Consider the following 23,841-nt stretch of genomic DNA (forward strand, 5'->3'; position numbering starts at 1 on the left):
CGCGCAGCAGGGTTGTGCAAATTACAGTATTCAGACCAAGTCGCGGGAGGTGGTGGATTTGACATCAAGTGGCTCACTACATGTGGAGAAGCTTTCACTGAATTGTTTGGGAGAGAGTCTGGAAGATTTTGGGAGGGCCGAAGGATACTGGGTGGTGACGCAGAATGACTGGCGCCGTCCTCACCATCTCCACAATATGAGCTAGTGGGAATGCTGTGGAATCCACTTCTGGTGATCCACTTATAATGTCAGTATATCAGTCCTGGTTGAATGAAATTTGTTTCCCCTACAGTTTGGACCAATGAACACAAGTTGGTTGGATTGTTCGGTTTGTGTTGAGATTCACATTGTTTGACGTACAACAAAATCCACAGGTCATGATGATATTACGTGATTGTCCTGTAACTGAACTCAGCTGGCAATCCAAAGCAGTGATTCAAAGCAACTTTTGTACTCGCTTGTTCTTCATGGGAAGTGAAATGTGACTGGTATTGATTCCATGGGAAGGAGAGCGTTGACTCATTGCTGGTGTGTGTGGCAGTTGGACAACCATCTTGGAGAGGGAGAGAGCAATAGATTGGGGAAGGAGCCTGTTGGAAATTCCAGGCATAACTTTCTTTGAGCTTTAGGTGTAAAGAACTGAACAACTTCCAGTAAAAAAGCTTTCAGCAACAAAAAACAGTCTTTTCTCCTCTTGCTAATGCTTTCTACTTCTCTTCTAGAGGGTAGGAATCAAACAAAGATACAAATTAGGAGTAGGATTTGGCCACTCGAGTCTGCTCCACTGTTCAATATGATCATGGCAGATCTGATTGTAACCTCAACCCAATGTTCTTGCTACCCCCAGTAACCTTTTACCCCATTATTAATCAGGAATCCATATATAGGACACGTACAGTGCAGGAGGAGGCCATTCGGCCCATTGAGCTTGCATCGAAGAACAATCTCACCAAGGCCCTAGTCCCGTAACCCAACGTATTTAATCTGCTAATACCCCAACTCCAAGGGTCAACCTAACCCACACACCTTTGGCATGTGGTAGGAAACTGGAGCACTCGGAGCAAACCCACGTAGACACAGGAGGAACGTGCAAACTCCGCACAGATAGTGACCCAATGCCAGAATGGAAGCTGGGTCCCCAAGGCTGTGAGGTGGCAGTGCTAAGCACTGTGACACTGTGCTGTATAGCTCTGATGTAAAACAGTTAAAGATGTTGCTTCCATTTCCTTTTGAGGGAGAGGGCCAAAGTCTCACCATCATTGGAGAAATAATTTCTCCTCATCTCTGCGTTAAATGTACAATCCTTTATTTTAAACAGTGTGCCTTAGTTCTAGATTCTCTCACAAGAGGAATCACACCGTCTCTTCACAACTGACCTGTCAGGAAATCTGAAGATCTTGAAGGTTTCAAGTGAGTTGCCTTTTACTCTTCTAAAATAAAAGTTCTGGTGTAAGGATGACCATGGACATTGATTAATTAGGACTTTAAATGGGCCAGTTGTGTCTTAAAACCCATCACCACTAAATCATGAAAACAACTTTAAATTTAACTAACCTTATCAGCCCATGAGGATTCCATTGCAACATGGAGGATATCTTCCAGGAAGTGTTTGAGGTGACTTACCTGTCTTTTTACTTTACATCAGAGCAAACTGCTGAAATATACATTCATTTTTCATCAAGCAGTTATTCCATCTGCAGTAATCCAAACACTTTCTTTCAATACACACTTATTGTACCTTGTTCTTTGACTGTTTGTTATGAATATTGGAAACAACACTTCGGTTAGAATTTGTCAGGACTTGAAGAAAACTCAAACCTGAATCAAAGCAATTTCTCAAAGTTCTTTTCTGCACCCATACACAAAAATGACCTCTCTGATTGGGCTGAGTTTCCAGCTGGAGGGCAGAATTTTAATTTGTAAAACTTTATCAAACATCATTTTAGTTTTTCCCTTTCAAGTGTGGGAAGGGTTTGATAATCTTAGGATTTGGGCCCCCAGTTTAAAAGCTTTATTCAGAGAAATCCATATTGTGGTAAATTGGAGAAAGCAAAATGAATTGTCCTAAAGATACACTGGAGATGATCCATGACTATCATTGTACCATTCAGTCATACACACACATGATAATTTCCTGGCAAGCTTTTTTGACGGGTACTAAATAGAATCACAGAATCGGAGATTTCTTGTGTATTTTCACAGCAGCATTTGGCTTTAGCAAAGAATGGAATGCCAATGTAATGGGAGGCACCCTTAGTCTGAACTCAATAGAACCTGATATAGAATTGTCAACAATGCAGAAAGTGATGATGTACAATAGATAAAAACATCTAAATTTCAATAATTAGCAAAACCATTTGCAAGGGAACAACATAATCACCATCACTGGGATAAATGTGTTTTTAAAAAAAAATCACAGCAGAAATCAGTACCTTTCATAAACACATTAGATGTTATCTACGCTCATACCCTTTCCCAGTAAAACGTTTGGAGCATGTCAAGACGTTCCACAATGGTGCTTTAATAACTTATAAACATACATGTTACTGTTACTACTCTTATTAATCAAATCAATTAGTGTTCCAGAACAAATGCTTTGAGTACTCGTTCTGCGGCCCTTCATTTTGCTGTTGTTGTTCTATGTTTGATGACATTCACGCAGCCTGCATTCCGAGCCATAAGATCACACGGCTCAGCTTGTAGTATTCACCTGTGTCTTTTAATAAGCTGCTGTAATGTCGGGAAACTATAATTCTTGAAGGGCACTGTTACCATGGGGAAGTTGCTTGGTTACATTTTTTGCAGACTTCATATAACTCTGTAATGAAAATTGTATTAAATTCTGACAATATATTCCTTGAACAGGTGCCACTGGACAAACCTGAGGCACACGCTTTTTCATGTGCCTTCTCTTTTCTTGCCATTTCCCTCTAACGTTTTGAAGTTTATTTATTAGTATCATAAGTAGGTGTACAATAACACTGCAATTAAGTTACTGTGAAAATTCATCACACCTTGGCACCTATTCGGGTACACCGAGGGAGAATTTAGCATGGCCAATGCATCTAACCAGCACATCTTTCTGATTGTAGGAGCACCCAGAGGAAACCCAGACACAGGGAGAATGTGCAAACTCCACATAGACAGTCACCCAAACTGGGATTCAAATCTGGTTCCTGGCGCTGTGAGGCAGCAGTGCTACTGTGCCACTTTCTGCTTGAATGTTCAAGTTGTACATATCTGAGTGCCAGGGATAGCTACTTTCAGTTGCATCTGAAAAGATTTTTTCCATGAGAGATAATCAGGCAGCATTCTTGACTATCTACTTCTAAAAGCTCATAGTTCATAGGGTGGAGGTGTGTCAGATTTTAGAGAATGTAAATGAAGTGCTCAGTTTTAATGCATTCTAGCCCTTCTCTTTGTCCTCTAAAGGGATTCCTCCAGGATGTGAGCTTCTTCTATATTTGATCTTGAATTTACTCCCTATTAATGCAAACTACATGCAGTTACTGTGTCTCAATGTACATAATGCTGTCTTTTGCCTTCCTGGTTGTTCCTCACCTTGGACATGCAGCGTGCTCTGATTCTTAAAGTAGCTAAACAAGATGCTGGCTTGCATAATATTGAGATCAAATACTGAACAATATCCATTAAGGTCTGCCTGCAGAACCAAAAGATCAGCATCATTTAATTTGAAATGCATGTTCAAAAGTGACCCTGGCCAGCACTCTCTAACCTTTCAGAGCTTCTGCACAAGTTCAGAGCTACGCTGGAAGAATGAAGCTGGAGGACAAGTGGTTCCACACCTCTCCGGTATCAACATGTTCTAAGAAATCTAAAACATCAGGATGCAAATCGGGGCAATGCCACCAAAGATGAATGCACTGGGCAAGGAGCTTTTCTGGTTATAATGCTAAGTGATTTGCCAAGCATTTCTTAATGGGATAGCATTCAGTAGCACGTCACAATTGTTTCACAAAAGGTTCTCTCAATGTGAATGTAAACCTGGTCACAGTAAATGTGACTGCACCTTTCAGAGTCAATGCTGTAATTTTATTACATTAAGGACAGGCTTTTTTTCCCTAAAGGAAAACAATAGAATTAAAATAGTCTTCACTCCGACTTTTCTTCCACTCTCATTCTAGTTGCCAAGGAAATTGCTTTTAGTACCTTGAAAAGGGCAGAAGTGTCTTTGCTGGCATGAATTAAGGGATTCTGTGGTAACCTGACAACATGCTTATTGTCCTTTTACATTATACTGACTTCCTGTTCTTTCACTGAGGGGCTGGTGAAAGAGAAATTCTTCCGTCTGAATGTTGCCCAAGCCATTTTTTCACTCCAACTATTACACTGATCTCACATCGCATTGTAGAAAATAGAACACCGATCACCCTTACTTTACATCAAGAGGTGAAGGTACCACATTGTCCTTCGATTATACTTGTTACACAAATTACAGTAGGTGCAATTTGTAATCTCCAATGCCCACATGTAGTTAATGGACATTACTTACGCAGCCATAAATTAAATCAAATTATTTTTTCTTATTATTTTGTTTGCAGGATGGACTTGTCCTTAGGTGCCCTGAGGGGGTGATGGCAGAGATGGGGATGGTGGTGGGCCGCCTCCTTCAGACTTTCTTGTGAATGCTCTCCCATAATGCTACAAGATAATCAATTCCATGATATTGCTGAATAACAATGATATAAAGCAATATACGACCAAGTCAGGGTGATGTACAATTTCAACTTGCTGATGTCTTCACGACATTGAAAATATTCATCTAAGATTTTCTAATAAACCAAAATAGACTTCTGAGATTTTCTCAGAGAACTATTTTGCTAGAAATTAGGTTAACATAGATCAGGACAACTGAACTGAACAGACAGAAATGTTAAGATTGCAACAAAATATATAATGTGTTCTCAATGGCAGTTAGGGATAGCAGCAGAGTTAAGTATGATCCTTAATTGAGAGGTTACAATCTTCTCATCAGGTTGCGACAATGTGACCAGTCCAGCTACTTCACTGAGTTTTCAATGGGATAACCTTTAATGTGAAGTAAGCTTGTTTTTTTTTGTATGCCAGCTTCATGTGGGTTCTGTACGACCTGCTGAGAGATCCTTCCGAGAGCTTAACAGCATCCTGAGCACCCGAGGTTAAACATGGAATAAGTATAAAGAGGAAACTCTAATTGTTTTCTCACCCACCATTTTTTGCGAAGCATCTCTTACGACTAGGATGGCAATTTGTCATATCTCCATAACCTTGCGTCACCTTAAACTTAAATGAGAAAGATAATCCAGCTATCCGGCTAATTGAATTAGATTTGAACAATCCAAATTCATATTGCTGATTCCCTCAGACTGAGGTTAACAGGTTACAGAATACTGAAAATACATTGTCCAACTGTTGTCTTCAGAATCATTAATTTAGATATTTGAAGGTACTGAAAACCAACAATAGTTTATTTATAATCTTATTTAGTATTTAAGCTACAAATTCTGGATCTAGAATTGTTTAAAAGATCATTGGGTATGTGGATTTTTTTTTGTTTTTTTTTACAAGCAATCTTCACAGAATAATTCTGTTTGTAAATATAGAACAAGATGATACATGGAAAATAAAAGATTTAATATAAATCTACCTCTAATACTGCATTCCCTGTCATTACCAGTTGTAAGAGCTCATGAAGTAACAGAAAGAGACAAAACAGACCGAATCTCACCACTAGAATTCACCATAAAAACCCCATGTGAAATGTAATTCTTACAAAATATCTGAATAGTCCCTTAGAGAATCAAAATCCCCTATGAAAAAACATGGTGATGACTAAATTAATGGGCGCAGCATTGTATGTCAAATCAGTGTTTAGAATACACATAATTGTCTCTATTTTAGATCACAATAGAATTATTTTTAATAAATAAACCTCTTTAAAGACACTTCTTTTAAACAGTAGAATCAGCCTTGTCCTGTTTGTCATTTGTAAATTTGTGTCCACCCGCCCCCCCCCTCCCCCAACCCCAACCCAACTCATATTTGTGTCTCTTGTACATTGTCCTTCGAGTTCACTCGCATCAATAATGGTTCATGCACAGAGCTGTGTAGTGAGTTTATTGTATTTACTGTGGTGGTGTGGTTGAATGGAGCTTTATATGAGTTATAGTGGTTCATATGCTCATGCTCTATGTCAGGCATAGTCAGGTGACTCTCCGAGGGAGTATTTCCCGCGATGCCATCATTGACACTGACAATCTCGATGGTCCTGCTGGGGGCATGGTGATTCTGGTGGTGATGCTGCTTGCGCATTTTGTAAAAAATGATCAACATCACAGCTGCCATCAGTGTGATGGCTACAAAACAACCAATAATAATCTTTGTGGTTTTCATCACCTCGTCCAGACCTGGCATGAGATTCCCTCCTGCCTCAGTAATAGCGACAGTGATTGTTTTTTCCGTTGACTTGGTGCTCCGCGGAGTCAAGGAGGTCGTCACAAACGTCGTGTCCCAGTCGCTGAATGGTGTCGGTCTAAACTTGTCATCCGTTGTATGTACAGAGGGTTCCATTGTCTCCACGGTGACAGTTGTGAAATAAGTGAAGGTGCTGTTTTCTGTAGCAGTCACATTGAGTGTAGCTGATGCTGTTGTATTCCCTGCAGAATTGCTCACCAAACATGTGTACAACCCAGTGTCCTGGGCAGTCACATTTGTAAAATTTAACGTGCCATCATTGAGCACAGAGATCCGAACTTTGTAAGCTCCATGGGTCATGATTGTGCCATTCGGAGTAATCCAACTCACCGAGGTCATGGCGGTCGAGGCTCGACACTTGAGTTCTGCCGCCATGCCCTCTGTTAGATTGAGGTCTGTGGGAGCCTCGACAATTACTGGAGCGTAGCAGTTAAATTTGTTCTGGTCCAGCTCCCCGATATAATTCCCTTTTAAACTCGGGGGCGCGTGACAACGAGCACAGCATGTTGTGTTGGAGGGCACAATCTCCTTCAGCCACCAGCTCAGCCACAAGATGTCACAATTGCAGTTCCATGGGTTGTGATGCAAGTGGACCCGCTCGAGGTGGTGAAGGGGGGTGAAGAGGTCATGAGGCAACAGAGTCAGGTTATTGTGTGCCAAGTTAAGCTCTATTAGTGACTGAAGGTCATCAAAGGCATTCCTCTCGATCACCTGGATTTGAGCATGCATCATCCACAGTTTCTGCAGGTTCGTCAAACCCTGGAAGGAGCCCGGCCGGATTAGAGAAAGCCGATTTCCTGATAGTTCCAATTCCTCCAATTTTGTCAGAGGCGTGAGGTTAGGAATTTCCCGAAGATTACACATTCCGAGATTCAAATACCTTAAATTTGAGAGACCTTCAAAGGCTCTATCAGAGATGTATTCAAGTCTCTTTAGCTCACCTAAATCTAATCTCCTAAGAGAAGGAACTCGATTGAAAGCATAAGATGGTATACTTTCAATTGGATTGTTCCTTAACCACAGTTCCTTCAGTTTGGAGAGGTACTCAAAAGCTCCACTGGGAATGGTGGACAGGCGGTTGTCAAACAGCTCCAGGGTGTTGAGGTTTGTCAGACCATTGAAGGCCCCAACTTCAATCTGCCGAATGTGGTTCTTGCTTAACTGCAGAATCTCCAGATGCCGCAGGTGCTTGAAGCTGTCAGCTTTGATGACTTGTATCCCGTTTTCTTGCAGGTTCAAGTAACGCGTGTTGATGGAGATGCTATCTGGCACTTCCCTCAAGTTCCGACGTGTACAGATCACTTTGCTGAACTGGTTACTACAGGAGCACACCGAAGGACACGTCTGAGCTCTGACCAAACCGGCCACCACAAGAAGTTGTAGAGCCAACAGCAGCACAAATAAGGGGTCGAGTATGGCCCTGTTAAACTTTGGACCTATCATCATCTGCTGTGGATGCAATGTCATCTTGTTCAACATTCATAATTTATTGGATGTTTGTTTTCTTGAGTTCAATTTATTATTGTAATCTGAAGAAAAAAGAAAAAAGAAATGTGTTAGTACTCCGAATCAGCATATCACTGAACCATTTTCTAACCTCATCTCATGATGCTTTCTTCCTGTTTTCCCTCCTCTATGCTTTTGGAATGTTCCTGGATAATTTGCCCTGCCTTCAACTAAAGAATGAAGTCCAGCTCCAGTTGGCAACACCACAATTCCATAAATACACAAACAGAATTTTAAAACTTCCCCAAAAAGTGTTCGATCTGTTCTTTCATTTTATATCTCCATTTCAAAAAACCATGACAAGGGGAATATTCATTCCTGCCAGGCCAAACTCACTGCCTGGAGGCTGAGAGAGTAACCACCGTTATTTTGCTTTTCCAGAATTCTCATAGCTGTTTCAATCACATCACATTTACAATCAGGCAGTTTTAGGGTATACTGCCTGTGTCCTAAACTTTCAAAACTGCAATTAAATAATTCCGCACCTTTAGGGCTGGAAATGTCACAACAAAATTATTGTACAATCACAGTCTGGACTTGTGTCAATTCTCCCTCATTTCAAAACAGGCTTTAATTATTTGCAAAAAAAAAACCTCTCTCAAAGAATAAAAAATCCCAGTACAACAACCTGGGCTTTCACCTGTTTGGTTTCAATGACCAAGTGCTGGAAAATGTGATTAGGCTGGCGGGAGGGAATCTCATTTTTCAGGGTGACTTCTTCCTGTGCAGTACATTTATCCAACTTTTCTGAACACTTGTGCAGAGATGCAGGGAGAGGGTGGGGGAGTAGCAAAACTGTATTTCTTACGAGGACCAGCACAGACACAGTGGGTCAATTGGCCTTCTTACGTACTGTTATAACTCCATGATCCCAACCTGGTGAGTAACCAGTTGGTGTAGGTGGTGGGACCACGTAGATCCTCATTGCCGGAGGGGGAGGTCTGAAGGGGTTGGGCGGTGCTATACAGAGGGATCATCCTGGAGTATAGCAGTATAGGCAGGGGGACCCAGGGAAATCAGAGGCCTGGTGTGACATCAGGCACCTGACGGCACTGGAGGCCTTTGGGAAAGGCCTGTTCAGAGGCCTTAGATGTTGGGGTAAGTGAAGGGGAATTAGAAACTGATTGGGGTGGAGAAGGGTAATTGGAGGCCTTGGTGAGCAGTGGGTGATGGAGTGGAACTCCAGAGATGTAGAGAGAATGGGGGGAGGGGCAAGGGCTAAGCATCAGAGGCCTCAAGGAGAAGGTTAAGAGATAGAGTGCCACATCAAGGCCGTTGCCTAGACAGGCACACCTCCTGTATCCTAAAGGTAGACATAGTCACCTGCTGGATCCACCAGGTTCTCACCCGAACATAGGGTTCCTTGAAGCTGAGAAACCAGGCTACCCATGGTTAACCGCAAAGTTGAACGACAATGAGATTTACATCACCAATATATCTGACTTGCCAATCTGCCCCTTTAATTAGTGCACCACCATCTTCCTGCCCCAGTTAAAGTTGGCGGTGAGTGGGTCGCAGGCGAGTTTGGGTTGGAAAATCCAACATCTTGAGGTTTTAACCCCCCACTTGCCTCAAACCTGTCTGTTTTTGTTTTGGTTTAAATTCTCCCAGAATGCAGAATTTCCAGGCTAAACTAAAGAACAAGTTTCAGCATGCAACACCTTTTCATGAATTTGAGTTGAATTTTATCACCAATATATTATCATTTTTACAATAATCACAAAATGCTTTATTTCAGAAGTAAAAATCAGAAATTTTGAGTTATGTACCAAAGAAAGAAAGTTTCACAATAAATAATTTATTTTGATGATAATATGAATCTAAGTTACTCAGAAGTAAAGTTTATGTATTAGTCACAAGTAAAGCAGTGTTCATTAACATGGCAATGAAGCGACTGTGAAATTCCCCTAGTCCGCACTCTAGTGCCTGCTCGAGTCAATGCACCTTAAGCAGCACAACTTTTGGACTGTGGGAGGAAACCGGAGCACCCAGAGGAAACCCATGCAGACATGGGGAGAACATGCAGACAGTGGCCCAAATCAGGAATCAAACCTGGGTCCCTGACGCTGCGAGGTAGCAGTGCTAACCATTGTGCTACTGTGCCACCCATTGTTGGGCTCTAAACAATTGACTTTTAGTGTGGAGTGGTTTCGATATCTTTTGCATTTTTGCAGAGTCGCTTCTGTTTCAGACACAGAAGTGACAATCTCACTCTGGAGTCAAGTCTTGTTCTGACATTGGGACACAATGCTGAGAGATCACCTGAAGGAAGGCATCACTTTGGCTTGACAATGTATGCCATATATCTCAGTGCAGCATCAAGCTGGTTCGAAATGTTCAGGGGCCCCCTGGGAACTTTATAAATTGCAGTCGAGTCTTTTTTCAGTGTTTCAAAAAAGCGTGCACTCCCACAGCACTCTTAACACATTTTACACATAGCACTGAAATCCTCTCTCGGTGGTAAGAATGCAGTTTACTGCCTGTAACTTAACAGCTGGCTGTGGACTAAATTTTGTATGTCTGACTGGAGGCACAGAGTAATGGATGCTTTAAAACAGTTATTTATTAAACCCTTTCTATTTATTTTATGAGAACCAAGAATGAAATAGGTAAAATATTGTTCATAGAATTCCCTACAGTGCAGAAGCCATTCTGCCCAATGAGTCTGCGCCAAACAACAAACCCGCCCAGGCCCAATCCCTGTAACCCCATGCCTTTATACCACTAATCTCCCTGACCCTAAGGGGCAATTTAGTATGGCCAATCCACCTAACCTGCACAAGGAGAATGTGCAAACTCCACACAGACTGTGACCCAAGCCAGGAATCGAATCCAGGTCCCTAGCGCTTTGAGGCAGCAGTGCTAACCGCTGTGCCACCCCACAATATTGTTAGTTGGTAACTCTGCATCCTCAATCACTGAGGTAAAATTTTGAGAAAATGTAATTGGCAAGCTTTGCAAAAAGTGATTGATTTATTATTTTCTGACCTTAGTGTCACATGTTCCATCTGATCCAACTGGTGAAAGTGTGAGAAGCAATTCAGGACAGATTCCTTTTCTTGTTTCAGTGTTTGCAATTGAGTGGGCCCAACTTTTAACCACTTTGTTACAGCTGGATCTTTTAACTGCTCTAACAGCAAACACATTGCAAAGATTTGAAACAAATGAAGCAAAAGTCCTATGTGTACCTCTTGGACTTGTGGTGGTGGGTACCAGTTCACTTGACTGATATTAGATAATTCTGCACAATACCCAACAGACTGAACTGCTGGTATTTAATTTGCAGGGGTATGATTACATTAAGTTATTGAACAATTCTTTTTTTGCACTGTAACAAATGTCTTCCAGAAATTCAGGCTTTGATGCTGAATTTGTGTTCAAATTTATTTCGCACTGTCTGGATAAATTCAGACTGGGATCAGTCTGATACCAACTCTTCAAGGTTTGAACATCCTGTTCCTAACCAGTATACAGAATTCTCCATATTAAAACAAGTACAACCTGAGTTTACATAATCTGAAGAGAATTGTGGAACAGAGTTGGTGTCAGGCTGACCCCAGTCTGGATTTACCCCAGACAGCGCATAATAAATTTTAACCCAAATTCCTCATCAAAGCCTGACTTTCTAAAAGACAATTGTTCCAGTGTTAAAAAAAATTGTTCTGTAACTTAGGCGTAATCATACCCCTAAAAATTAAACACCAGCAGTTCAGTCTGTCCAGTATTGTGCAGAGTTGTCTAATATCAAATTGGCTAAACACGTGTGTAGCACATTTTCCTGAACTGATTGCAGGATATGATCTACATTGGACTGTGTCTCACTCTATGTCCACCTGGATCACTCTTTAAAATTTCAACACATCATAAAATTTCACATCTCTTTTGAAGGTTTTGACTCCTTGCTGAAGTGATTATATAAGGTATACATGGTGACAACAATTTCACTTATGGGGAGGTGTAAATAGAAGAATGTTGCCAATAAGCCCAATATGGAATTCAGTGTTACCCAGAATGATTAGAAGGTGGATCTTCCCACAGTGCGGAGCATTGGGCTGAACAGTTTAGAGGCTTTTAAGGGTAAGCTTGATAAGACTACAAGGGAGAAAACAATAGAAGGAAATGGAGATAGGATTAGGTGAACCAGCCTGAGCAATGATCTGCCTCTGTGTTGTTAATTCAACTTTTGTTTAGATTTATTCTTTCGCAGGATTGGAGTATCGCTGGCTAGGCCAGCATTTACTGCCCATCCCTAACTGCCTTTGAGAGGGGAGGTGATAACCCAGTGGTATTATCACTAGACTATTAATCCAGAAACTCAGTTATTGTTTTGGGGACCCGGGTTCAAATCCCACTATGGCAGATGGCACAATATGAATTCAATAAAAGATATGTGGAATTAGGAACCTACTGATGACCATGAAAATATTGTTGATTGTCAGAAAAATCCACCTGGCTTACTAATGTTCTGAAACCAAAAGAGCTTTAACAAAGGGTTGTCTGGACTCGAAGAGTCAGCTCTTTTTCTCTCCAGACCTGCCAGCATTTTCTCTTTTGGTTTCAGCATCTGCAGTAATTTGCTTTTATTCACTCATGTCCTTCAGGGAGGGAAATCTGTCATCTTTACCTGGTCTGGCCTACATGTGACTTCAGAGCCACAGCAATGTGGTTGACTCTCAACTGCCCTCTGAACAAGGGTAACCAGGGTTGGGTAATAAATGCTGGTCAGTCAACTACACCCATGACCCACAAATGAATAGAAAAGGTACGTCAATGGGTGCTGTATATTATCCAGTACCTCACAGAACACAGGTGTGTTCCTTGGTTTGCAGTGGCAACTTTATGACGAATTTGTCTATGTGCATTCAAGAACAGTGACATGCACTTTGTCTTCATTACTTGCATTTGACAGAAGTCACCTCCTGCAGCTTCTGTTTGATGAAAGGTTTAAGCTTTGAACAGAGCTGTTCCTAACCAGTACACAGAACTCTCTGTATTAAAACAAGTACAATCTCAGTTTACATAATCTGAAAAGAATAGTGGAACAGAGTTGATGTTAGGTTGACCCCAGTTTGGATTTACCCAGACAGCGCCTAATAAATCTTAACACAAGTTCATCATCAAAGCCTGATTTTCTAGAAGACGATTGTTACAGTGCTGAAAAAAAATTACTCTGTAACTAAATGTAACTGAGAAATTAAACACTGGCAGTTCAGTCTGTGGTACCGCGAGTTACACAGCAAAATACCAATACCAGAACGATTCAAATAGTTCCAGCTCCTGCAAAATCCACACAGCTTTGAAACAAAGTTCAGAGACAATTGTTACAGGCAAACGGGAATATGAATAAAGGATAATATAGAATATGAATCAAATATACTGAATAATAAATACTGCACTGCATCTAAACACATCCAGCAAAGGATAGGAATTGAGAGAATGTTGTTTAAAAAGAGGAAGAAATAGAGATTTCACATATCAATGTCAAAATCCTGACATTTCCTGCAACCACTGTGAGTGCAGTATCAGCAGAAACATAGAAACATAGAAAATAGGGGCAGGAGGAGGCCATTCAGCCCTTTGAGCCTGCCCCATCGTTTAATACGATCATGGCTGATCGTGCACTGTCAGTATCCCACTCCCACTTTCTCTCCATACCCCTTGACCCCTTCAGCTGCAAGGGCCATGTCGAGCTCCCTCTTGAACGTATCTAACAAACTGGCCCCAACAGCTTTCTGTGGTAGAGAATTCCACAGGTTCACAACTCTCTGAGTGAAGAAGTTCTTCCTCATTTCAATCCTGAACGGCTTATGCCTTATTCTTACCCTGTGACCCCTAGTTCTGGACGTTCCCAACATCGGGAACACTATTCCCGCATTTAGCCTGTCCAGTCCCATCAGGATATTTTATGTTTCTATGCGAGCCCCTCTCATTCTTCTAAATTCCAGTGAGTACAAGCCTAGTCGATCCAGTCTCTCTTCATATGTCAGTCCTGCCATTCCAGGAATCAGTCTGGTGAACCGTCGCTGGACTCCCTCAATAACAAAAATGTCCTTCCTCAGACTCGGAGACCAAAGCTGCACAAAATACTCAAGGTGTGGCCTCACCAAGGCCCTGTGTAACTGCAACAAGACATCCTTACTCCTATACTCAAACCTTCTTGCTATGAAGACCAGCATGCCATTAGCTTTCCTCACCGCCTGCTGTACCTGCATGTCAACCTTCAGTGACTGTTCCACCATCACACCCAGGTCACGTTGCATTTCCCCTTTTCCTAAACTGTCACCATTCAGATAATAATCTTCCTTCCTGTTTTTGCCACCTAAATGAATAGGTCTGAGGTCACGTACCAACCGACTCAAGAATAGTTTCTTCCCTGCTGCCATCAGACTTTTGAATGGACCTACCTTGCATTAAGTTGATCTTTCTCTGCACCCTAACCATGGTTGTAACACTACATTCTGCACTGTCTCCTCTCCTTCTCTATGAATAGTATGCTCTGCTTGTGTAACATACAGGAAACAATACCTTTCACTGTATACTAATGCACATGACAATAATAAATCGTATCAAATCAAAAAATAACCTTACATTTATCTATGTTATTTTGCATTTGCCAAGTCTTTGCCCACTCAGCCAGCCTGTCTAAGGCATCCTTCAGCCTCTTAGCATCCTCCTCACAGCACACACTGTCACCCAGCTTAGTGTCGTTTGCAATGACTCAAGTAGTAAAACTCACAGCATCTTCTCAGAGGAAGTAGGGATTGTCAATAAACATTTCATTGTCAGTGTCATACATATACTGAGAACACTTATTTAAATAAATGATCACCAAGATGCCAGTAGTTGAAACACAGCTAAAGAACAAAGAAAATTGCAGCACAGGAACAGGCCCTTCTGCCTTCCAAGTCTGCATCAACTGTGCTGCCCGGCTGAACTAAGACCCCCTATCCTTCCGGGGAACATATCCCTCCATTTCCATCCTATTCATGTACTTGTCAAGACATAAGAACTAGGAGCAGGAGTAGGCCATCTGGCCCCTCGAGCCTGCTCCGCCATTCAGTAAAATCATGGCTGATCTCTTCATGGACTCAGCTCCACTTATCCATCCGCTCACCATAACCCTTAATTCCTTTACTGTTCAAAAATTTATCTATCCTTGCCTTAAAAACATTCAATGAGGGAGCCTCAACTGCTTCACTGGGCAGGGAATTCCACAGATTCACAAACCTTTGTGTGAAGAAGTTCCTCCTCAACTCAGTCCTAAATCTGCTCCCCCTTATTTTGAGGCTATGCCCCCTAGTTCTAGTTTCGCCCGCCAATGGAAACAACCTTCCTGCTTCTATCTTATCTATTCCCTTCATAACCTTAGAGGTTTCTATAAGATCTCCCTTCATTCTTCTTAATTCCAATGAGTATAGCTCCAGTCTACTCAATCTCTCCTCATAAACCATCCCACCCAACCCCAGAATCAACCTCGTGAATCTCCTCTGCATCCCTTCCAGTGCCAATATATCCTCTCTCGAGTAAGGAGATCAAAACTGCTTTAAGATGTCTCTTAAAAGTCATTATCATATCTGCTTCCACTACCTCCCGCCTGTGTAAAAAAATTGCCTCGTATAGCTAATTATAATTATCTTAACGTAGGCTGGAATTCTCTGATATTGCCACTGTCAGCGATAATGGCGCTCATCCAAAACTTTATTCACAGCAGAGGGGCCAGAGAATCCCAGACCTGGATGAGGTGGGAGAATCCCGGCTGTGACCTTCATCGTTCCCTCTGCCCCTTAATTGTTATCCAAGGATCTCCCTTCCCACAAGATGCCAATAAGAAAATACTAGTCACGATGTGGAGATGCCGGTGTTGGACTGGGGTAAACACAGTAAGAAGCCTGACAACACCAGGTTTAAGTCCAACCGATTTATTTACGTTTACTATCAAATAAATCGGTTGGACTTAAACCTGGTCTTGTCAGACTTCTTACAATAAGAAAAGACCCCAGGTGGTTGGCATTGCTGAATGTGGCTCGGGCAATAACATCACCCCTTGTGGTTGGGGTTGTTGTGGCGGGTGGGGGGAGATGTCACTGGGGAATTAAGTTCCCTCTGTGTGTTTGTGGAGCAGTATAATGGGCACAACTTTCTTAAAAGCGGCTTTTTAAGAAATGCAGTGAGCAGCTGATCAGATCCTGGTGACTTTTCTAGTTTTGGCAGACTTATACCCGGTGAAAAAATGAAAGATTATTGGACCACTCAGCTGCTTAATGCACCTTAAGCATAACTTTCTTTTGTGAAGATTTGCTGAATAGTCACTCATTTACAAAGGCTGAGATTTTTATTAACTGTGAGGCAGAGCCCATAAAAGAATTGTCAGTTCAATGATGATGTGTTACCTCAGGGAACACCTGACTGTCAGGTTAATAACTAATTTCAGCAGAGACCTGCCTGAAATTAAAATTAGTTTCGTCAGCCCTGGTGAGCTAAAAATATTTTATCAAATGAAATATGCTTTAGAAAAATAAAAAGCTACATGGAAATGGTTAACAGGGTCAACATGGTAACTTTCACTGCTGGAACTACATTTCCGATGTCTCTCAGATTGTCACTTTGGAAAACTTGGAATTAAATAACAGAACGGCATTCGCTTTTTCCCAGTGTGAGCAAATACTTCAGCTCCCAACTCTTAATCAGTTAAAGTTCCTCACTGGAGTCAGAGTGGCAGAATTTATTAGCTACGCAGGCATCCATTGACTCTGAGTCTACACTTACCACCACCTCGGAAAAGCAGCCAACATAATTAAAGAACAAACAGAACAAAGAAAATTACAGCACAGGAACAGGCTCTTCAGTCATCCAAGCCTGCACCGAACATGCTGCCCGATTGAACTAAAACCCCCTACCCTTCCGGGGACCATATCCCTCTATTCCCATCCTATTCATGGATTTGTCCAGATGCCTCTTAAAAGTCACTATCGTATCTGCTTCCACTACCTCCCTCAGCAGGGGGTTCCAGGTACCCACCACTCTCTGTGTAAAAAAATTGTCTTGTATATCTCCTTTAAACCTTGCCCCTCATATCTGAAACCTATGCCCCCTAATAATTGACTTTTGTTACCCTGAGAAAAAGCTTCTACCCATTCTGTCCATGCCCCTCATAATCTTGTAGACTTCTATCAGGTCGTCCCTCAACCTCCGTCATTCAGCTGAGAACAAACCAAGTTTCTCCAACCTCTCCTCATAGCTGATGCCCTCCATACCAGGCAACATCCTGGTAAATCTTTTGTGTTCCCTCTCCAAAGTCTCCACATCCTTCTGGTAGTGTGGCGACCAGAATTGAACACTATATTCCAAGTGCGACCTAACTAAGGTTCTGTAAAGCTGCAGCATGGCTTCCCAATTTTTAAACTCAATGCCCCAGCCGATGAAGGCAAGAATGCCATATGCCTTCTTGACCACCTTCTCCACCTGCATTGCCACTTTCAGTGACCTGTGTACCTGTACACCCAGATCCCTTTGCCTATCAATATTGTTTAGGATTCTGCCATTACTGTATATTTTCTATCAGTATTAGTGCTTACCTCACTTTTATCCAGATTAAACTCCGTCTGCCATCTCTCCGCCCAAGTCTCCAACCGATATATATCCTGCTGTATCCTCTGATGGTCATGATCACTAATCTTTGTGTCATCTGCAAACTTACTAATCAAATCAGTTACATTTTCCTTCAAATCATTTATATATGTTATAAACAGCAAAGGTCCCAGCACTGATGTCTGAGGAACACCACTTGTCACAGCCCTCCATTCAGAAACACACCCTTCCATTGCTACCCTCTGTCTTCTTCGACTGAGCCAGTTCTGTATCCACCTTGCCAGCTCACCTCTGATCCCATGTGGCTTCACCTTCTGCAGAGCCTGCCATGAGGTACCTTGTCAAAGGCCTTACTGAAGTCCATGTGGGCAACATCCACTGTCCTACCCTCATCTTTGTCACTTCCTCAAAAAACTCAATCAAGTTAGTCAGACATGACCTCCCCTTCACAAAGCCATGTCACCCCTCAACAATACGTCCACTTATTTCCAAGCGGGAGTAAACCCTGTCTCAAAGAATTCTCTCCATTAATTTCCTTACCACTGACGTAAGGCTCACCAACCTGTAATTACCTGGATTATTCTTGCTACCCTTCTTAAACAAAGGAACTACATTGGCTATTCTCCAATCCTTTGGGACCTCCCCTGTAGCCAGTGAGGATACAAAGATTTCTCTCAAGGCTCCAGCAATTTCTTCCCTTGCCTCTCTCAGTATTCTGGGGTATATCCCATCAGGCCCTGGGGATTTGTCTACCTTAATGTTTCTCAAAAACTCCAACACCTCCTCCTTTTTGATCTCAACATGACTTAAACTATCTACACACTCTTTCCCAGACTCATCATTCACCAAGTCCTTCTCTTTGGTGAAAACTGACACAAAGTGCTCATTTAATACCGCACCCATTTCTTTTGGCTCCATGCATAGATTCCCTCCCTTGAGTGGGCCAACACTTTCCCTGGCTACTCTCTTGCTCCTTATATATGTATAAAAAGCCTTGGGATTTTCCTTAATTCTGCTGGCCAATAACTTTTCAGGTCCCCTTTTAGCCCTCCCAGTGTCCTCGCCTTGGCAAATACTTCCTTTTTCTCTTTGACTAGGTTCACAATATCTCATGCACCCTGACACTCTCTTCCACCATCTTCCACCAGGAAAAAGATACAAAAGTTTGGGGTCACATACCAACTGACTCAAAAACATCTTCTGTCAGATTTTTGAATGGACATACCTCGCATTAAACTAATCTTTCTCTACACGCTAACTATGACTGTAACGCTACATTCTGCACTCTCTTGTTTCCTTCTCTATGAATGGTATGCTTTGTCTATAAAGCGCACAAGAAGCAATACTTTTCATTGTTTACCAATACTTCTGGCAATAATAAATCAAATCAAATTCATCACCAAGGGTGGTAAGTTTGGCATTCTGAAATACCTATTTGTTTATTAGTGTCACAAGTAGGGTGACATTAATACTGCAATGAAGCCACTGTGAAAATTTCCTCTGGTCAGATTACTGAGGATCTTTCATTTCAGAATCGAGAAGTTTACCCAGGCTCCTGTCAATCACGATGTTTACTGTGGAAAATACTTTAATCCTGATCATGAGGTTAGGTCTGGTACTGGATCTGGTCATTTTTAGCCAAAAGTGCATTCGCATTGGAAAGCAATCACCTGCCTGAGAGACAGTCAAAGTCTCCTATAGCCACCTATGACATCGGTAACCCATTCTCTCCAAAGCATCTATTCTTTCTTGACTGTGTGAACCACTGCTGCAATATGAAATGGCAGTATACCAGTGTAAGGCCATTTCCTGCTTTATTCTGCTCTTCCACTTGGTTAACCTTTATTCTCCTTTTCAGCCACCCACTGAGCTAATATTAGTAAAACTGTACTAATTCTCAGGGATCAGTGCTGGGATTTTTGCTGTTTGTAATATATATAAATTATTTGGAGGAAAATGTAACTGGATTGATTAGTAAGTTTGTGGACGACACAAAGGTTGGTGGATTTGTGGATAGTGATAAGGACACAGCAGGATATAGATCAGTTGGAGACTTGGGCAGAGAGATTGCAGGTGGAGTTTAATCTGGACAAATGTAATGTCATTAAAGGTAACGCATTTTGGAAGGTCTAATACAGATATGAAATATACAGTAAATAGCCGAACCCTTAAGAGTATTGATAGGCTGAGGGATCTGGATATACAGGTACACAGGTCACTCAAAGTGGCAATGCAGGTGGAGAAGGTAGTCAAGAAGGCATACGGCATGCTTACCTTCATCAGCCGGGGTACTGAGTTTAAAAATTGGCAAGTCATGTTGCAGCTTTATAGAATCTTAGTTAGGCCGCACTTGGAATATAGCGTTCAATTTTGGTCACCACACTACCAGAGCGATGTGGAGGCTTTGGCGAGGGTACAAAAAAAATTTACCAGGATGGTATGGAGGGTATTAGCTATGAGGAGAGGTTGGAGACACTTGGTTTGTTTTCACTGGAACAATGGAGATTTAGGGGTGATCCGATATAAATCTACAAGATTATGAGAGGCATGGACAGAGTGGATAGTCAGAAGCTTTTTCCCAGGATGGAAGAGTCAATTACTAGGGGGCACAAGTTTAAGGTGCGAGGGGCAAGGTTTGAAGGAGATGTACGAGGCAAGTGTTTTCTACACAGAGCGGGGTAGGTGCCTAGAACTTGTTACCGTGGGAGGTAGTGGAAGCAGATAAGATAGTGACATTTAAGGGGTGTCTTGACAAGTACACAAATAGGATGGGAATAAAGGGATGTGGTCCCCGGAAGGGGAGGGATTTTAGTTCAGTCGGGCAGCATGGTCAGTGCAGGCTTGGAGGGCCGAAGGGCCTGTTCCTATGTTGTAATTTTCTTTGTACTTTGAACTCCAAGCTTTTACACAGCTAATCTCTCAAAATGTGGCGTAAAACTGTCCGTCTTCTCTCTTCCCTTTTCAGATACTGACATAACGCTGTAAATAAAATTTAACAGCTGATGCTACCATCACTGCGGCCAATCATAATTTCATGAATAGATTCAGCTCAGCGAGAATTATATGAACTTGTGCAGCAAAATCGTTCCGAAGCACGGTGTCAATAAAGAGAAAGCCATCAGCATTAATGAAAGATATAAATTCGAATGACAAGGCTTGACTGGGAAAGCATCACAAATTAGAAAATGAGAAGAGCAGTAGAATGACTGGGCCCGGGAGGATATTATTTTGAAAGCAAAATGCTGCATGCAAATCCTGGAACTCTGCAATCAAAGCAGGAAGGTGCAGGGAAGCACTCTGCAGACTAGGCAGCAACGGTGGAGAGGGAAGCAGAGTTAACTGACAGAATCGTTCATTCCCACCAGCCACAGGAAGTCAGGGAGGAGGGGGAAACTTCGTGTGAGGTCTAAATTCTGTTTTCTCCGCTTTTATACTATATGCCCCTCTTGACAAATCTCACGTGTTGTATGCTTTATTAATCACTCTCACAAGCCTTCCTGCCACCTTCAATGATTTATACATATACGCCAAGGTCCCTCTGTTCCTGCACCGCCATTAGAATTGTCCCTTTATTTAATCATATCTCCTTGTGTTTTTTTCTACCATATCTCGTGTATCTGGTGTATGCAAACAGTATACTCGTGGCTCTGAAGTGATGCTGTGACATGCATTCATTCTAAATGGATTAACACCTTGAATAAAAATAGCAGAAAGGAAATGCTTAAGTGTTTGTTTGGTAGCTTCACATAGTTTTATTTTGACAACAGCTTGTAATTACACAGCATCTTTAATGTTATAAATCATCCGAAGGGGCTTCACAGGTGCATTCTGATTAAAAAAAAAATTGTTTGTTTATTTATTATTCTCACAAGTAGGATTACATTAACTCTGCAATGAAGTTACTGTGAAAACCCCCGAGTCGCCACAGTTCGGCGCCTGTTTGGGTACACCGAGGGAGGATTTAGCACAGATAATGCACCCAACCAGCGCGTCTTTCAGTCTGTGGGAGGAAACTGCAGCACCTGGAGGAAGCCCATGCAGACACGGGGAGAACATGCAGACTCTGCACAGACAGTGACCCAAGCTGGGAATCGAACCCAGGTCCCTGGAGCTGAGAGGCAGCAGTGTTAACCACTATGCCACCCATTTGACACCTAAGGGAATAATAATGTAAATAACCAAAGGTCTGTTCAATTGGTCAAGTTTAAGGAGCTACATTGGTCACGTGGGGGGCGAGGTGAGGATGGCTCTCAACCCACAAAGGTATTTTCCTTCTCCACAAAGGAGTTGTTTCCTTCCTGGAGCTTCAGTTTCCTGATACCCAGGAAACCCAGCGAGCAAAGTAGGTCAGATTTGAGACCCATGGTCTAATTAGCATATTAAAAATGCCACCTCACTTCCATTTGTCTCAACTCGGTGAATGCTGGAATTTGGTGGCTTCTTGACGGCTAACCCACACCCCCGTTCCCCCACCTGCCCATGTTAAACTTCCCCGAATAGCTGTATGCTGGCATCATGCGCACTACACCATACAAGTGCTGAATAAATCTGTCTCCACACCATATGAATTATTGCACGCTGGTGAATCAATATGTCACTATTTTATATAATCAACAACTTTCATGTTAGTATAAATTCATTTATTCTTCTCAGGGCATTTGAAATTCAGATTTGACAAACTGGAAATTGTGCACAGTCTGTGTTTGGATATCCAGATGATAATCTGTGTCTCTGTGCCCACCACCTGATTTGATGGATTCAATCCTTTGTGATGGATTGTATTTTGACCAAACATCACACAAATAAAAGTTCTGTGTAAACTATAACAAAAAGCTTGAGTTTACTTTGGCAATTGCTCCCTCCTCTGCCACCCATCAGCCACCTAACCCCCCTGCTCATGTGCCACGCATAACCTAATGCCCTCTCCATGCTTCGCCATTCATCCTCCATAAACACTCTCCCAGGATCCACTAAGTACAGAATCAGAACACCAATGGCAAATCTGACAAATCCCTGAAAGATCCTAAAACTGATACAAAAGTAGGAGCTTTGAAAAAATCATTTGAAAAATAATGCTTGGCTTACAATCTCTTAAACATGTCAATCAACAACAACCATTCGTAACATCATTGTCAGAAGCTTTTACCCACTTCAGAATTCTTACTTGTTTGTAAATAAACACACAAGCAGTGAAAAAACTCTTCAAAGAAACAGTAGGTTATTACAAGGTGGAATCATAGAATCCCTAAAATGCATAAGATGGTCATTTGGCCAATTGAGCCTGCACTGACTCTCCAAAAGATCATCTTACCCAGGCCCATCCAACGCCCCACCACCCGCCCTATCCCATACATTTACCATGGCTAATTCACATAAACTGCTCATCTTTTGATATTAATGGGCAATTAAGTACGGCTAATCTGCCTGACCTGCACACCTTTGGACTGTGGGAGGAAACTTAGAGCATCTGGAGGAAACCCATGAAGACATGGAGAGAATGTGCAGACTCCACACAGACAGTAACCCAACTGAGTGAAGATGTTAATCAAACAATGCACTTTCACCCCTCTGCAGCAATATGAACACTGCTTGCTGATACCTGGCTGGATTAACCATTCGTGATGCTCAGCCAAGCATTTATAATGAGGCCATCTGAAAACTGTATCAACAAAATTACACTGAACAGATGGTTTGAACTGCCCATCACTGTAATCGAGCCAGGCAGGATAGACATGCTATAAGTTGGCTGGCTACCCTTACCCTTGTCCTGTATTGGCCAACATTGTTATAAAGTGGAATGTGGGGAGAGAATCCCAGAATAAGAGCCAAACTGCCATTTTTCAAAACTCTTGAGTCAGTCCAACCTTTTAAAAATCCAAGCCACAATCTCTACTGCCAAACAAATGTTTGGACTTGGCAAAACAACAACAAAAAATAAAGGATGCTAATCCTAACTAACCCAGGTTGATATTGAATTCTGAATTCTGTCTCGCCCCATGAGTCTTGCTGTATTTCAATAAAATGTTTTATAATATCAGCTATGGAAAAACAAAATCACAAATGAGGAATGACTACAATCCTTGTAAAAGTGTTGGAGTGTCTTAAAAATGCTAAGGTGCCAGTGGCAACAATGGGTTTTAATTCTTATTCTAACTCATTTGCATAGTTCTGCTCAATATCCAATTGGCTTAGTTTTTAAAATTCTCACCTGAGATTATAGATTTAAGTTCTGCTCAATCAGAGGGTTAGATAGGGTGGATAGTGAGAGCCTTT

The 23,841-nt window shown here is 41.9% G+C and overlaps 1 protein-coding gene across 6 annotated transcripts in view; it reads right to left on the minus strand.

The window, feature by feature from the left end:
- Positions 1 to 6,036: 6,036 nt before the first annotated feature.
- The window catches only part of LOC145344395 (leucine-rich repeat-containing protein 4C-like), a 1,050,741-nt gene continuing 1,032,936 nt past the window's right edge, over positions 6,037 to 23,841 (minus strand). For all 6 annotated transcript variants that reach the window (XM_080191523.1, XM_080191521.1, XM_080191522.1 and 3 more), the window contains one exon: positions 6,037 to 8,003. In XM_080191523.1, the coding sequence (XP_080047649.1) occupies positions 6,037 to 7,953 (1,917 nt within the window). In that variant the 5' untranslated portion in view covers positions 7,954 to 8,003. The remainder of the gene's footprint in view (positions 8,004 to 23,841) is intronic.

The sequence above is a fragment of the Carcharhinus amblyrhynchos genome, chromosome 6, assembly GCF_965287045.1.
Source record: "Carcharhinus amblyrhynchos chromosome 6, sCarAmb.v2.hapA, whole genome shotgun sequence".
Classification (NCBI taxonomy): Eukaryota; Metazoa; Chordata; class Chondrichthyes; order Carcharhiniformes; family Carcharhinidae; genus Carcharhinus; species Carcharhinus amblyrhynchos.